The 14,208-nt window shown below is 34.7% G+C and overlaps 1 protein-coding gene across 8 annotated transcripts in view; it reads left to right on the top strand.

Moving 5' to 3' along the window:
• VPS13B (vacuolar protein sorting 13 homolog B) overlaps nt 1–14,208 on the top strand; it is a 1,055,144-nt gene that overhangs the window by 853,594 nt on the left and 187,342 nt on the right. For all 8 annotated transcript variants that reach the window (XM_056820764.1, XM_056820763.1, XM_056820760.1 and 5 more), the window contains 3 exons: nt 9,340–9,542; nt 12,417–12,624; nt 12,946–13,130. In XM_056820764.1, coding sequence (XP_056676742.1) covers nt 9,340–9,542; nt 12,417–12,624; nt 12,946–13,130 — 596 coding nt within the window. The remainder of the gene's footprint in view (nt 1–9,339; nt 9,543–12,416; nt 12,625–12,945; nt 13,131–14,208) is intronic.

The raw sequence follows: 14,208 nt of genomic DNA, 5'->3' as shown, positions 1-14,208 counted from the left end.
ATATATTAAAGAGATTTGCAAAAATGTAAAATGATGTCATTCTTGCTAAACTTTTGTTTTGGAAAATAAAATTATTCACATTTTAAATGTCATGTTAACATATAATGGGTTTATCATTATTTCAAGTGAATGAACACTTTAAAATGTATCCATATTGATTTTTAATGTAGCAATTATCAATAGATATAACCCACATAAAAACTCTTTGGGATCCTCAAAAACTTTAAAGAATATATTGGAGTCTTGAGATCAAAAAGTCTGAGAACTGCTGGTTTAATTCATATTTTCTCATTTTTTATATAAGAATTAGCATGTGAAATTTTGTTTAACCACTTTGCTAAAATTATATTACACTGACCTACCAGCTTAGTAACTATCCCCCCAAAAAAAGGAAATTAGGTTAGTCTGGCATGTTTTGTTTTTTTTTAAGTCTGGCATATTCTTGATGAATTCATACTTATATTATGTTCACCAGTTATTAGAAAGAGATTCAAAAAATAAATAAAACAGTGTGCCTGACTTCACAAATCATGTTAAAAATTTATAGAATTTGATAAATGTTTGAAACAGATAGAACTAAAGTTTTGTTAAGCAAGTGAATAGATTGCTAGACCTGGAGTCAGGAAGACGAATCTCTGTGACTTCAAATACAGCCTTAAACACTAGCTGTGTCACCCTGGGAAAGTCACTTAACCCTCAGTTTGCCTCATTTGCTATAAAATGAGCTAGAGAAAGAAATAGCAAACCATTCCACCATCTTTGTCAAGAAAACCTCAAATGGAGTCAGGAAGAGTTGATCATTATGGAAATCAATAAACACCATCAACAAAGTGTTACAAGAGTTCTCAGGTAGAAAATTTCCGAAGGCCTTTCCATATGACAGTATTATTCTTTGATAGCCTTAGCATTCCAGAAGCCTCCATCTTTTTGTTGCTTATGTTGCATATATTAGAATAAACTATTATCTAGTTAGCATCTGCTATGATGATGGACAGGAAGGAGGTGTTTTCCACTGTCAGGCCTTTTCACAACCTGTACTGCCATCCCAGTTCTGATCCTGAAAACAGTATATTCTCTCTGCTTCAAGTTCAAGTATTAAACTTTCATTCTTGCATACTTCATTTCAAGAGTCTTGAGCTATATGGATTTTTTTAAAATATGCTGTTTCTTTATGGCACACATAGCTTACTTTTGAAGTATTCTGATATTTAACTCATGCAAATTAACTTCTGGATAGTATCTAACACATGCCTGAAGATTTTCTAGTAATCTTAGATTACTTCCAGCTGCATAAAAAAGTACCTGGATATGCCTTGCTAGCACATGTCATCATAGTATAATCTTTCTAATGATATACAGAAGCTTGATCAAAATTGCATTTTGCTCAGTCAGCATGCAGAGAATAGGAACGTTACTAAGGATCTAAGTGGAGCCTGACAATGTCGGGCTGGCACCATTTTGTAAACATTGTCCAAAACAAGTGGTTCACATTTATTAGTCTCCTGAAGGAGTATTTTAAAAGTCATGAAACTATTTGTTCTCAAACTAAATTGTTGCACTCAGTGAAAAGCATGTCAAATGCAGAAATAATCCAAACAGAGCAAGATTATTCTGTTTATCACACCCATTGATTTAGAAAATGTATTACATATGTTTTAACAACAGGTATAATTTAATCATTAGTTTGGGAAACCTGGATTGCAAATTCTATTACAGATTTTTGAGAAAGTTAATGAAAAGATCTGGCAAAAAGGCATGTATTGGTAGGAAGAAGTGAAGGAAGGAGTTAGTTGTTTGAACAGTTGAGATGACCTATATACAGTGATAAGGAAAAAAAAACTTCTTAGTATGTATTCATGTTCTATAATTCCACAAAGTGATTGAAAATATTGCCATCAAACCTTTTTGTGCAAAGTTTTGGGGTGTTTTGGGGGAGATATATTTTTGTGCCTGTTCCCAAGGCCACATATATATTAAAGAGGTCAGCTTTTTATTATCCTTACTAAAAAATATTCTGCCCTAATTTCACTACTCAGGCCATTTTTAGCAGGAGTAATTAACTACTAAAATTCAGCAAACATTTATTTAATACCCACTATTTGCAAGGCACTGGCAATACTAAGACAAAAATGAAGCATTAAAAGCACATTCTAGGAATGGGGATGGGAGGGATACTTGTTTTAACATGCAAAGACATACTAATTGGATGAATTCTAAATATTCCATGCAGCCCTTTGTTTGCATTAATGTTTATAAGAAGATACATTTCATTCTAAAAAAAATTTTTCAAGATGTTTTCTAATAAAAAAAATACCTTTATAGATCAACTTGTCATGAGTCAAGTAGTAAATTGTAAGAAAATATTAATAAATCCAACATGAGTACCAAAGATTATTTTCATTATTTTTACGCTTTTTGTAACAGAAATATGGAATACAGTTGTTGTTGGTGGTGGTGGTGGTTTTTAGAATTTGGGAAGGTTTAAGTCTGGATCTGTAATTTCATCAGGAGGGAGATTTTCCACAGATACTCTACTAAAACAAGTACCGTTCCATCTGCAATTTATTTAGTATGTCTCCTCAGAGTTTTGAGTATACTAGGTATCTCTTTGGAAAACTTAGATATAGGAAGTTTAGATATGTAAGAAGTAATCATGGTAGAATAAATGAAATATGTCATTTAAATCTTGACTTGCAAGTAAATATGTAGTTATTATAAGGAGAATGGTATTTAGGGGAAAAGAAAGAAGGAAATGAAGTGATATCCTAACATCAGTGGTTCTGAGTATCTCTAGTAGTCATTATGCTACTTATTTGAGCAACCCTCAAACCTTGAACCCTGCCTTAGGGATTGAGCAGGCCCATAGTTGGGTAAAGAAGGGGGGGGAGAAAGAATGAGAGGAGAAAACCCCAAAATATGTCAGAGTAGGGCAGGAGGACAAAACACAATAGTGCCTCCTCTCAAGGAGCTGACATTCTGCTGGGGTTAAAGTGTGAAGGAGAGCAGACTGTCATAAGAAAGAATGACTAGAGAAGAATGAAAACCAAAGGAAAAGGTTCATATATTAGAAGTGTTGATCTGAATGAGCTTAACAGGGATTTAGTTCAGTTCAACAGTCATTTATTAAATACCTGTTTTTTGCACAGGGTTGCCTGAGATCCTCTGAAGCTCTCTTCACCCCCTTGGGTTTCAGTTTACTCTTTTATACCATGAAGGGAGGGGGACTAGATTTCCTCTTGGTCCCTTCAAGCTCTGGAGTCATGATTTTCTGTGATAAGAAGACAACAATTTATAGTCTTAGTCCAAGGTTTCACAATTCACGATTTCAAATATGATTTTGTGTGTGTCCTCCCCACCCCCATAGCCAGGGCTCTAGGCAGGCACAGGGCCCAAAGGCCCTGATTCCTCTTGTTAATACCTCAGAGTTTGATGTTTCAGTGAATGCCTTTTCTTTAGAATTCATTTATTCAACAACTACTTATTAAGTGTTTACTCTGTATGAAGCAGAAGATGACTCTGGAGTGCATAGCCATGGTGGAGATGAAAAGTAGAGATTGTACAGAAAGAGCCCTGGGCTCCCGAGGCACAAAGAGAGATCGTTATAATAAGCATTATTGTTGCTGAGTGCTTTAGAGAGATGCCAAACAAAATTCTATGTGAGGTCCGAGGGAGAAGTTCACTATGGACAGCAGGAAGGAGAGACAATACCGTATTGAGGAGGTGGCCTTTGAGCTAGGTTTTAAAGGTTCAAAATTCAGCAGGCGAAGAGGGTGAGTATAGCCATTCTGAGCACAGCATGAGCAAAGGCATGGAGATAGGAAGAGCAGATGTTCAGTCTGTCTGGGACCTTTCCCTCGAAAGGGGAATAATATGGCATAAGGCAGAAAAGAAAATGAGAAAAGGCAGAAATTGTGGAAGACCTTGAGTGATGGGCAAAAAGTTTGAAATTTACTTGATAAATATAACCCAGCTATGTATTTGGGAATATAAATTCAGTTTCTAGCATTTTCTTCAGTGAGAATGACAAGATACAGGAGCAGAGAAGTCCTTTGGTCCATAAGAACTATTGGACTGATGCCTGAATGAGAGGTTATGCCTGAAGACCTAGATTTGGGAGTTATCAATCAAAATTGTGGTCACAAGAATGAAAAAACGGATTGAGAGAGAAACTGGGAAAGCAGAAGGCAGAGGAGCAACCCTTGGGTGTTTTAGGAGACATAAAAAAATAATAAACGAATGAGTGAAGAAATAGAGTAGTTAAAATTGTAAACAAAGAACATAGAGTACACTGTGCCAAGGTCAGCCACATTGCTCCAGGATAACAATTAGAAATGCTTCCATCCAAAGTAGGTCACATTTTAGAAAGTCAGTCTTTGGATCCTGCTGCATTAGAAAACATGAGTCCAACCAGGACTGTTTCCAGGTATCTTTGTCTCCACTCTGTTCTTGACCCCATTGCCTTATCTTGAACTTACATTTTTGTATACTCTGATTATTTGCCTGACACTAAATCACTACTGCATCCTAACTTCTTGCTTTCTGGATCCAGATTATCTACTCAGCATGTTGCCATATTGCAATCCCTTGCCTCTTCTGATCTTTCCTAACAAGACCTGTCTTCATGATTTGCTATCCATAAGCAGAATGTGATAGTAATACACAAACTATCCATATCATTAAGTGTTTTTTTAAGATAATTTGGGTTAACGGTGTTGTTTTTTAAAATGATCAATAGCAAAAGGAATCAACAGAAAGAATTCAATACATATTTATAATTCTTTGGGCCATAAATGGTGTTATCAACTGGATGAATCAACAAACATTTATTCAGCTCTTACTATTTACCACCATGCATTATCTAAGCAGTGCAGATACAAAGACAGAAGCAAAAAACAGTAGATTATAGTCCAGCACAGGGGACAATCTGTGTGTGTGTGTGTGTGTGTGTGTGTGTGTATATATATATATATATATATGTATGTATGTATAGAAACTACAAATACAGAGTGTTTTGGGGGTTGAGAGAATAAGAAAGGCCTTATATAGGATGTGGTACTAGAGCTGTACCTCTGAAGAAAACAAAGACTTCTGAATGACAAAGGTATGGGGGGGAATGTTTTCCAAGCATGAGGAGCAAGTGCAAAGGTATGAAGATAGAGTGCCATATATATATATATATATATATATATATATATATATATATATATATATATATATAAAGAAGGCCAGTTTGTCTAGACAATAGTATATGTCTATATCTATCCGTATGATAAGGTGCATTAAATATGAAAAAGTAGATTGGGACCAGGTTGTAAAGGGCTTTAAATGCCAAACAGAAAAGTCTATTTTTGGTCCTGGAGATAATAGGGAAACAATAGAATTTATTAAGAATATGGGTAGATATGGGGGTGGGGTGACATGATCAGGTTGATGCCTTAAGAAAATTGATAGCTATGTGGAGGATAAATAGAAAAGAGAAGTGGGGGGTTCAATTAGAAGGCTATCAAAATAGCCCAAATGAGAAGTACTGAGGCCTTGAAATAGAGTGGCATCTGTGTGAGTATGGGGGGGTTGGGGGGGTGGAGGAGAGCAATTATATGAGAACTATGAAGATAAACCTGGCAACTAATTAGAAATATGAGGCGAGTGAGAGTGATGCATTGAAATACAAAATGACCAGAAGAATGATGATACTCTTGACAGTAATAGGGAAGTTTTTTAATCGTGAGTTTAGGAGAAAAAGAGAGTGAATTCTGTTTTGGACATATTGAACTTGTAATGCCTATGGGACATCCAGTTCACAACGTGTAATGATAGGCAGTTGGTGGTATTGAGTTGGAGCTTAGGAGAGAGACTGGGGTTAGATAAATTGATCTTAGAATTATCTGCATAGTAATCACAGTTGCACATCTAGGAGTTGTTGAAATCACCAAGTGAGAATCTAGAGAGAAAGGAGGAGAGGAACCTCAGACAGAGCCTTAAAGGCAACCTACAGTTAGTAGCCAAAATGTGGATCAAGATTCAGCAAAAAAGACTGAAGAGTATACAAAACAGTAGAAGAACCAGGAGAAAATAGTCAGGAAAACCCAGAGAGAAAGGAGTACTGAAGAGAGGTGCAGAAGGGTGAGAATTAAGAAAAGGTCACTACATTTGTCTATTACAACTGAAGAGAACAGTTTCAATTGAATAATGTCAGAAACCAAATTTCATAAGGTTTAGTTAAGAGAGTAATTGCCTATAAAGGGTAAATAGGTTTTTCAAGGAATTAATCTGATAAGAAAAGAGAAGTATATTTAATATATCGCAGTAGCTAGAGAGAAGGTAAGCATTAGAAAAAGTATTTTCAGGATGGGAAGATACATCTGTATATATAGGTAGAAAGGAAGGAACCAATATATAAGCAGAGACTGATGGTTAAAGAACTTAGGGATGAAACAGAGGTACTTTGTAGAAGATGGAAGGGATCAGGATAAATATTGAAAGTTTGGCTTCTACAAGGAGAAAGGCTACCTCTTCATCAATCTGGAATAATGAATGAGAGAATGAGAGATGCTGTCAAAGGCTTGAGAGATGAAGAAAGAGAAAAGAGGATGCTCACAGCTAGTGGCTTCTAGATTCTCCACAAAATAGGTTCTCCCTGAGGGACTTGGTGAGATGGTGATAGAGGTTTCAGGAAAGAAGGGAGGGTTTGGAATAGCCACTGTGGGTGGTAGCATGGTGGAATAGACGATCAATAATGATCCTGCTGCTATAGTACTTATAAAATTGTCTATTAATGAGGTGCTTATTTTAACAATATCAATGCCACCTTCAATGATGCCAATCACAGACTCTCTTCCCTTTAGTGACTGTTTCAGGAGTTGCCGTATCTGAGGGGAAGGGAGAGACATCACTGGGTGGAAAGACAACCTTCAGATAGGTCAATTTCTCCAAACTGAGTTAAACCAGTCCTTGGACAATGGGTTTTATATATATATATACACACACACATACATGCACACACACACACATATATACACGATATATATTTATATACATGCACACACAAACACATACATAGTTAATCTATAGACCTTAGCTCATCTAATTTAAGACCATATATGCAAGGTCATTTTTGATTAGTTGATAAAAAATGTCATGACTATTATTGTACATTACATGTTTACTTGTTTTAGTCCAATTAATATTTTTAATCCATCTTAGATGTACAAATTATAAATGTATTATGCATTTAACGCTAAAATATAGTTAGAATTTTGTATTTTGAGGTTTGGGAATTTAAGTGAATCTCCACAGGCGTGTATAGAACATGGGCCAGATGTGCTGGCCTGTATGTACTTTACTTTATGGAATACAACTGGCAGCTATAAAGCAAATATCTATAAATCAAACCATGGTTTCTCATTCACTTCATTATAGTTGCAGATATGTGCACCTACAGAAAACTTTAGACTCACATGTCATTCCAATTCTCTCTAGATATCTTTTTTCAGCATATATCATACAAATGTACTGAGTGTCAATGACAGATAGAAGAGAAGGCAGAAGTAGCTAAACATGCTTCTGTCACTTTCTTCCTGATATTTGTGTTTCACTGAGGGTTTGGTACAATGCAAATAGCCAGAGAACTCGTTGGGTACACATTCATGAAAGTGAATTTAATCCTGGTCCTCTGGGCAGGGATAGCATTCACTACATCATTTTGCAATTCCATTAGAGCATATTTTCTGAGTTTATCTCATTGTACATTAAAAGAAAACAAATCTCGGCCTATTAGCATGCTGTTTGCCGATACTTTACCAGGGTTTTTATACCATGTCATCTATTTCTTGGGGCAAGTTATGATTCCTTTACTCTTTCTTCTTTTTCTCATTTTCCTCCTTTTTCATCTACTTTTTCTTTTTTTTTCTTTTAAGATATGTGAGAACCTTAAAACAATTTTACTTTAGAAAATAATAAGGAAGAAAATAGAATTATAATGAATGAATATAATTTGATGAGTCAAATTTTATATTATATATATATATATATACACACAGAACTTTTAGGTTTAAAGTACTTTACATATATGCTCATTCAATTCTTACAATAGCCCTAGAAAAGAAACTGAAAAGTTAATTCTTATATTACTGTTCTTATATTACTGTCAGATGTAGAACTTGAACCTAGGTGTCTCTCCATGTTCCTTTCTATAGTTCTTTATATTATATCTCACTGTCTCTCCTATTGATTTTTATAAAACATCATAACAGAAGAGAAAATTGTTCATCCTAACCTATTTTTTAATAACCTTCCCTCTGTTTTTTTCAAATATTGTGTATATACATATATATAGTCAACATATACAGGAGAAAATTCTAATTCTACCACAAGTTAGAAAATTCAAAATAGTAAGTGCCATGAACCATCTGTATGCTGTGGGCCTTAGGTGTTTTTTAATCTTTCATCTTTGTTGAGGATCAAATTTCATTAGAAAAATAAGCCATACGCATTACAAACTCAGACTAGTGAAATTTAATATCCACAATGACAATTCAGAATATGAATTCCATAAAGGGAAAAAGCTAAACCTCCCCCTCTCAACTTCACATCTAAATATCTTAAAGAGCACCATTGGTTTTATGAAATGGTTTTGATCTGCCCTCCTAAATTTAAGTTCAAAAGAGAGCTTATATTTTTAAGTGTATTCCTTCTCTGAGTATGTTTACTTTGAACTACAGCATATAGTTTCTCCAATAAATCTAACCTGCCACTATCTGTTTTTAAGGCTTTGTAAACTCCAAGTGGTTATGATGTGTGAAGTTTGGAACTGAAATTTTTGGAAAACATATGTTATAAATTTTGAGTTATTTTGATTGTTTCAAATGGTAGAATTTTAACATAAATGTTCAGTGAAGAACTCTGGGCTTTAGCAAGGCAATATACCATACTGTGGTACAGTGAAAAAGTGGACTAAAATAAAAAAGAAATTCTAGAAAATTGCTGTTTCCTGTTAGTGTAATGATTGTCTAATGAAGCTGCTGTTCTTGTCCTTCATATAATCATCTGAAAAGTTTGTCTCTACTCATAAACCTTAAAATGATCACACATGGAAAAAGTCATAATGTTTTGGCAAACAGTGCTTTGTAAGGAATGTGCATGAAGTATACCTGCTTCATAACTAGGATTCTATATAAATTCCATCAAAATCTGTTAAGTCAGCTGAAAAAGAATACAGGATGAACAAAGGAATGGGATAAAAGCTTTTGAAAAAAAGAATATATTTTCATCAAAAAACATACTTTCATAGTAAGTACAAAATGAATGAGATATACATGTTCCTTTTTTCTTATTTTTCAGGTGTAATTCTTGGATCATCATTACTACTCAACATAAATGACTTTCTCCTGAAAACAAGCCTCAAAGAAAAAAATCGAGTTCTAATAGGGCCCTGTTGCAGTACTGTCAATCTGGAAGCTAAATGGTGTAAACATAGTGGTAATCCTGGCCCAGAACAGTCCATTCCAAAAGTATTCATTGATTTAAGAGGAGGGCTAATACAGGTCTGTGATAATTGTACAGAGTTCTCATATTCCAGTAATTTCTTAATTAACATATTTAGTTACTTTTTTAAACTGGTATTAAATTTTAAACTTTGGTTTGATGGGGGAAAGAATTATCAGATTGCTCTTTCATTATTTTTTATCAGTGTGGTCCTAATTTAATTGCTTAGCTGTCAGCTTGACCTAAGCACAAGTTATTATTAATAACTGATAAGACTATTTCACTTTGCCAAGTATATCTGGGTTACTTAAAAATGGATTATTAAGCCCTTAACATAAAATGTTACACTATGCTCTTTAGTATATTTACCTTTAATGCACAGTAAGAAAATTTTAAAGAAATTGATGTATGTGTTGGTGATCTATCATTTGGGCAAATTGGCACCTCTTTCGGATATGTAAAGGTGAAGCAAATCTCAGAAATTGAACTGTTTACCTTAAACATTAGTAATTATAAAAGATAGTTAATTTTCTAGTTCTCAAGAATTATTTTGAGTCTCAGAAACTCCAAATGTGTGTGCATTGTCACAGCTCTTTGACAATATAAATATTTTTAAAGCTACAAAGTCCTACTTTAATGCATCTAACTTATCTCTTTAATATTCCCTGAGACTTTGGGGATTTTCATTAACCAATGATTGAGAGAAATCCCCACATAGTCAGTTGTAATCAATGTCAATTTCTGTTGGTTTCGCAAAAATCCAGCTATCTTTCTATCATGGTTCCTTTAAATAGAAATAATAATTTCATGCCAGCAGAAATTCTCCCCTTAGAAACAAGGGAGGGGGGAAGGGATAGTCCTCTAACATTGCATCTTAAGGGCATTGGCTGTCTCTACAGCTTGAAGGCTAGAGCATCCTGTTCTCTTCCCCAGCTTGACCCTTCACCTGTCTCTGTTTTCTCTCCTACAATAAAAATCAGAAGAAAAGAGAAGTGGATTCATGCCACATCTTTCCTTGCTATTGCTTCTTGCTATTTCCTGATCCTTATTCCAAATGAATAATTTTATGTTTGGAAAGCCTCCTGTGTTTGTCGAAGATATATAGACCCCTATAAGATAGGGATCAGACCTATGATTTCATTAGTATAGAGAACTCTAGGTGTGAAAATGCCCCCCACTAATGCAAGTCAGCACCTTCTCTTCAATTTATAACCTTCAGGTTGTCCAAAGCACTGAGAGATTGAGACTTACCCAAGCCAACAAAGTCAGAATGTATCAGGGAGAAGACTTGAACTCAAATTTTCCTGGCTGTAAGGCTAGCTGACTCTCTCTCATATTCTTTGTCATGTCTCTATATACTTTTGATCTTTCCTTTAATATTGACTCTAGTGTAGTAATAGTTCTACTTAGCATTTTTATTTTACAGAATATTTGCAAATGTTTTATTATGATAAAATCCCTAATCCTATGAAATAAATCACTTGACATTGGTAATATTTCTTATTCCATCTTTTCTAAAACTGAAGGGATTGGAGTAGGTACCCTCTAAAGTCCTTTTGAATTTTAACATTCTGTGATTTTCTATGAACAAATTTTCTTTATCCTCTAGGACAGTGATGGCAAACCTTTTAAAGCCCAAGTACCCAAAATGCAACCCTCACACTGCATGTGAGCCACCCCTTTACCCCAGACAGGGATGAAGGAAGTACTTCTATTGGGCTATTGGGCAAAGGGGCAGGTGATGTGAGAAATGTCCTCAGGCTCATGGAGAGGGGGAGGAGAGCAACCCCCTCCAGCACACGTGCCATAGGTTCACCAACGCAGCTCTAGGGGACTTGATCTAGAATTCTCCTTCATAAGAAATGCCAAGACCCCTTTGTTCTGCAACTCCACAGACTTCACACTGCCTGTGTACCATAGTGTCAGCACCTTGTATAGCACTTCCATAAGAGGTGCTCATTAAAGGATTGTGGAACTGATTTGAATTTTTTTGAGGCTTTCAAAATCCAATGCCTGAACCAATTCTTACTAAGAGTTTTGAAGTCTTTGTGGTTTGTTGTTTTGTTTTGTTTTATTTTGTTTTTTTTTTTACTTTGGATTCATCTATAGTACTCCTCCCTCCTCTCTGCTTCAAAGAAAACTACTATCATATTTTCTTTATTTAAGCTCCCAAAAAAATAGGAAGCTATTCAGTAGGACTTTTAAAATTTGAATATTCCTTGTCTTGTTTTTTACCTTAGCCAATCTTTTCTTCCTTTTTAGTTAATTGAAATAAAGATCTCTGCAAGTTTATTCATGTATTCAGCCAACAAGTTCCTCTTTTTTATTATTTTAAAACATTTTTCCATCTATACATGATTCATTTTCTTTCCTTCCCCTCTCCTGGAGGCAACAAGCATCCCAGTGGCCAACCAGTTCTTAAGTATCTACTAGTTTATAGAACCCTGAGCTAAGAGGTATGGGAAATAACTGTTTAGGTCATAGTAAAGGTCCTTGCCCTTGATCAAAAGAGGTATAGGGTCATTAAAGCCCAAGTCCAACCCCCTTATTTTATAGACAACTTGGCCTAGGTCACAGAGAGCTGGTAGATGTCTGAGGTGGAATTTGAATATAGGTCTTCCTGACTCCTGCATCAGATACCCAATTTGACACAACATGCTACTTCTCTAGAATAACATTATACTTTTATGATTATATCACTGGTTTGAACATTTATGATTTCATTTAAAGTACAATATAGGAATGATTATTTGTCTTTTGTGTATATGTCTTGAGCTTGTAAAATTTATCCTATAGCCGGGTTCTCAGAAATTCTATAGAACTTGGCTGTTAGTTAAGACTGCATAGCATTTCACTCTCTTGTCATATTATTTTATCTAATTTCTTCTTAAATTTTTTTTAAATGTCTAACCTTTTATCATGTGCTTTTAAAGGTCTTTTGGGGTCAAGAACATTTGAATTGTTTAGTTCTGCTACATGAACTACTTTATGAATACCTAAACAATGAGGGCAAATCAGAGATACCAACTCCTGATCAAATCCTGTCAATGCCATATCCTGTTGAAAAGAACCAGACCTTTAAAACGGAACAAAGTTCAGATGACTTGAGAACAGGGCTCTTTCAATACATACAGGATGCTGGTAAGAAAATGTTACTGCACTATCACTTTGGGATTACTGCGTGGTTGGTAGTGGATTTTAGGCAGAATGGATCAATTATGTATACACAAAGCTTCATTTCAGAAGTTTGTTACTAATACTTCCAATACTAAAATAGTAAATCACCATTAAATTTCCAGCAGGGAGGAATTTCTTTACTTATTTTGATCTGAAGCTTTATAAAACTGATGAAATTACTCCTTCATGTTCTCTTCTTTTATTCTTCTAGTTTATTTTCTATCTAAATCAGCATGTACCCCATTAAAAAGACAGAACTAATTAGAGCTTACTTCCTTTCAACAGAGTCCTTGAAACTGCCTGGTGTCTATGAAGTTGTGTTTTACAATGAAACCGAGGACAATCCAGGCATGATGTTATGGAGATATCCAGAACCTAGAGTGCTTACCCTTGTACGAATAACCCCTGTTCCTTTCAATACCACAGAAGATCCCGATATTAGTACAGCTGATCTTGGGGATGTACTGCAGGTAAGTAGTGATATCTACACAAAGCACAAATTTAGTGGGAAAGAATTTATCAATGATTTAAGAAAAACTTCCTCTTCATATTAAGCCAGTTCCTTTAGACGTTATTCTCATTTTTATAATGGATAGGGCATGTGTTTTTTTTTTTAAAGGTTGTATTTCAGGGAAATGTTATTCAGAATAGACAATACATGATTTTTATTTTATGAGGCCTGCTTCTTTTTTCTGTTTTGTCATTATCACAATAATGTATTATTTGATCTCTGGCTAGAATGACGTGGATGTTTAGATATATTACTGTTGCATTTTTATGATTACAAAACACTTTACAGACATCATCACCATTGGACCCTAATGCCAGACCTTTAGAGAAAGTAGTAAAATAGTGACTTCACTTTAAAGGTGAGGTCAAGTGCAAGTGACTTCATCAGGAAGCTAATTAATTAGTGGTGGGCAGGACTTGAACTTAGGCCTTCAGGCTCCAAATTGAGTATTATTTCTACTCTACCATTTTACCTGTTTAATCTCTACCCTCATTATTGTAGACTACCAAAAGACTCTTTCTAGAGTTTGATAGTCAGGGAAATCACTAGCTTATGATACATTAGGCATCCTATGTTAACTAACATAACATAAACTACTGCTTCCTATCAAATTCTCTGAGCTTTTTTAATAATTTTTATTCATACCAAAGTATTTGTTATTATCATTATTCTTAATAAAAATTCTTTATTTTAAAATTAGTTTGATCTTACTCTATGGTGATAACTATTGGTAATTTTTAATTGTTAATATTTAATAACAATATTATGAGAGATAGCCCCAAGTTTCACCTTCCAATTTAATACCGCTCTGTAGTGAATCACCAGTTTCTCAAGTTGTGGTAATGAAAACATACAGAATGATTGTAGTGAACATAAATTGAACAATTTATACATTAGTACTTTCTAATTGCAAATTTGTTCCTTTCTCTCCAGCAGTCAGCAAACCCATTTGTTCTGTTTTGGAAATATTTATATACAGTGAGACAACACTATCATTATTGGCATTTTTGTACATCTATAATTTTAATGATGTGGCA

Source organism: Monodelphis domestica, chromosome 3 (genome assembly GCF_027887165.1).
Source record: "Monodelphis domestica isolate mMonDom1 chromosome 3, mMonDom1.pri, whole genome shotgun sequence".
Taxonomy (NCBI): Eukaryota; Metazoa; Chordata; class Mammalia; order Didelphimorphia; family Didelphidae; genus Monodelphis; species Monodelphis domestica.
The sequence above is the reverse complement of the archived record's forward strand: the minus strand, read 5'-3'. Positions and strand labels throughout refer to the sequence as shown.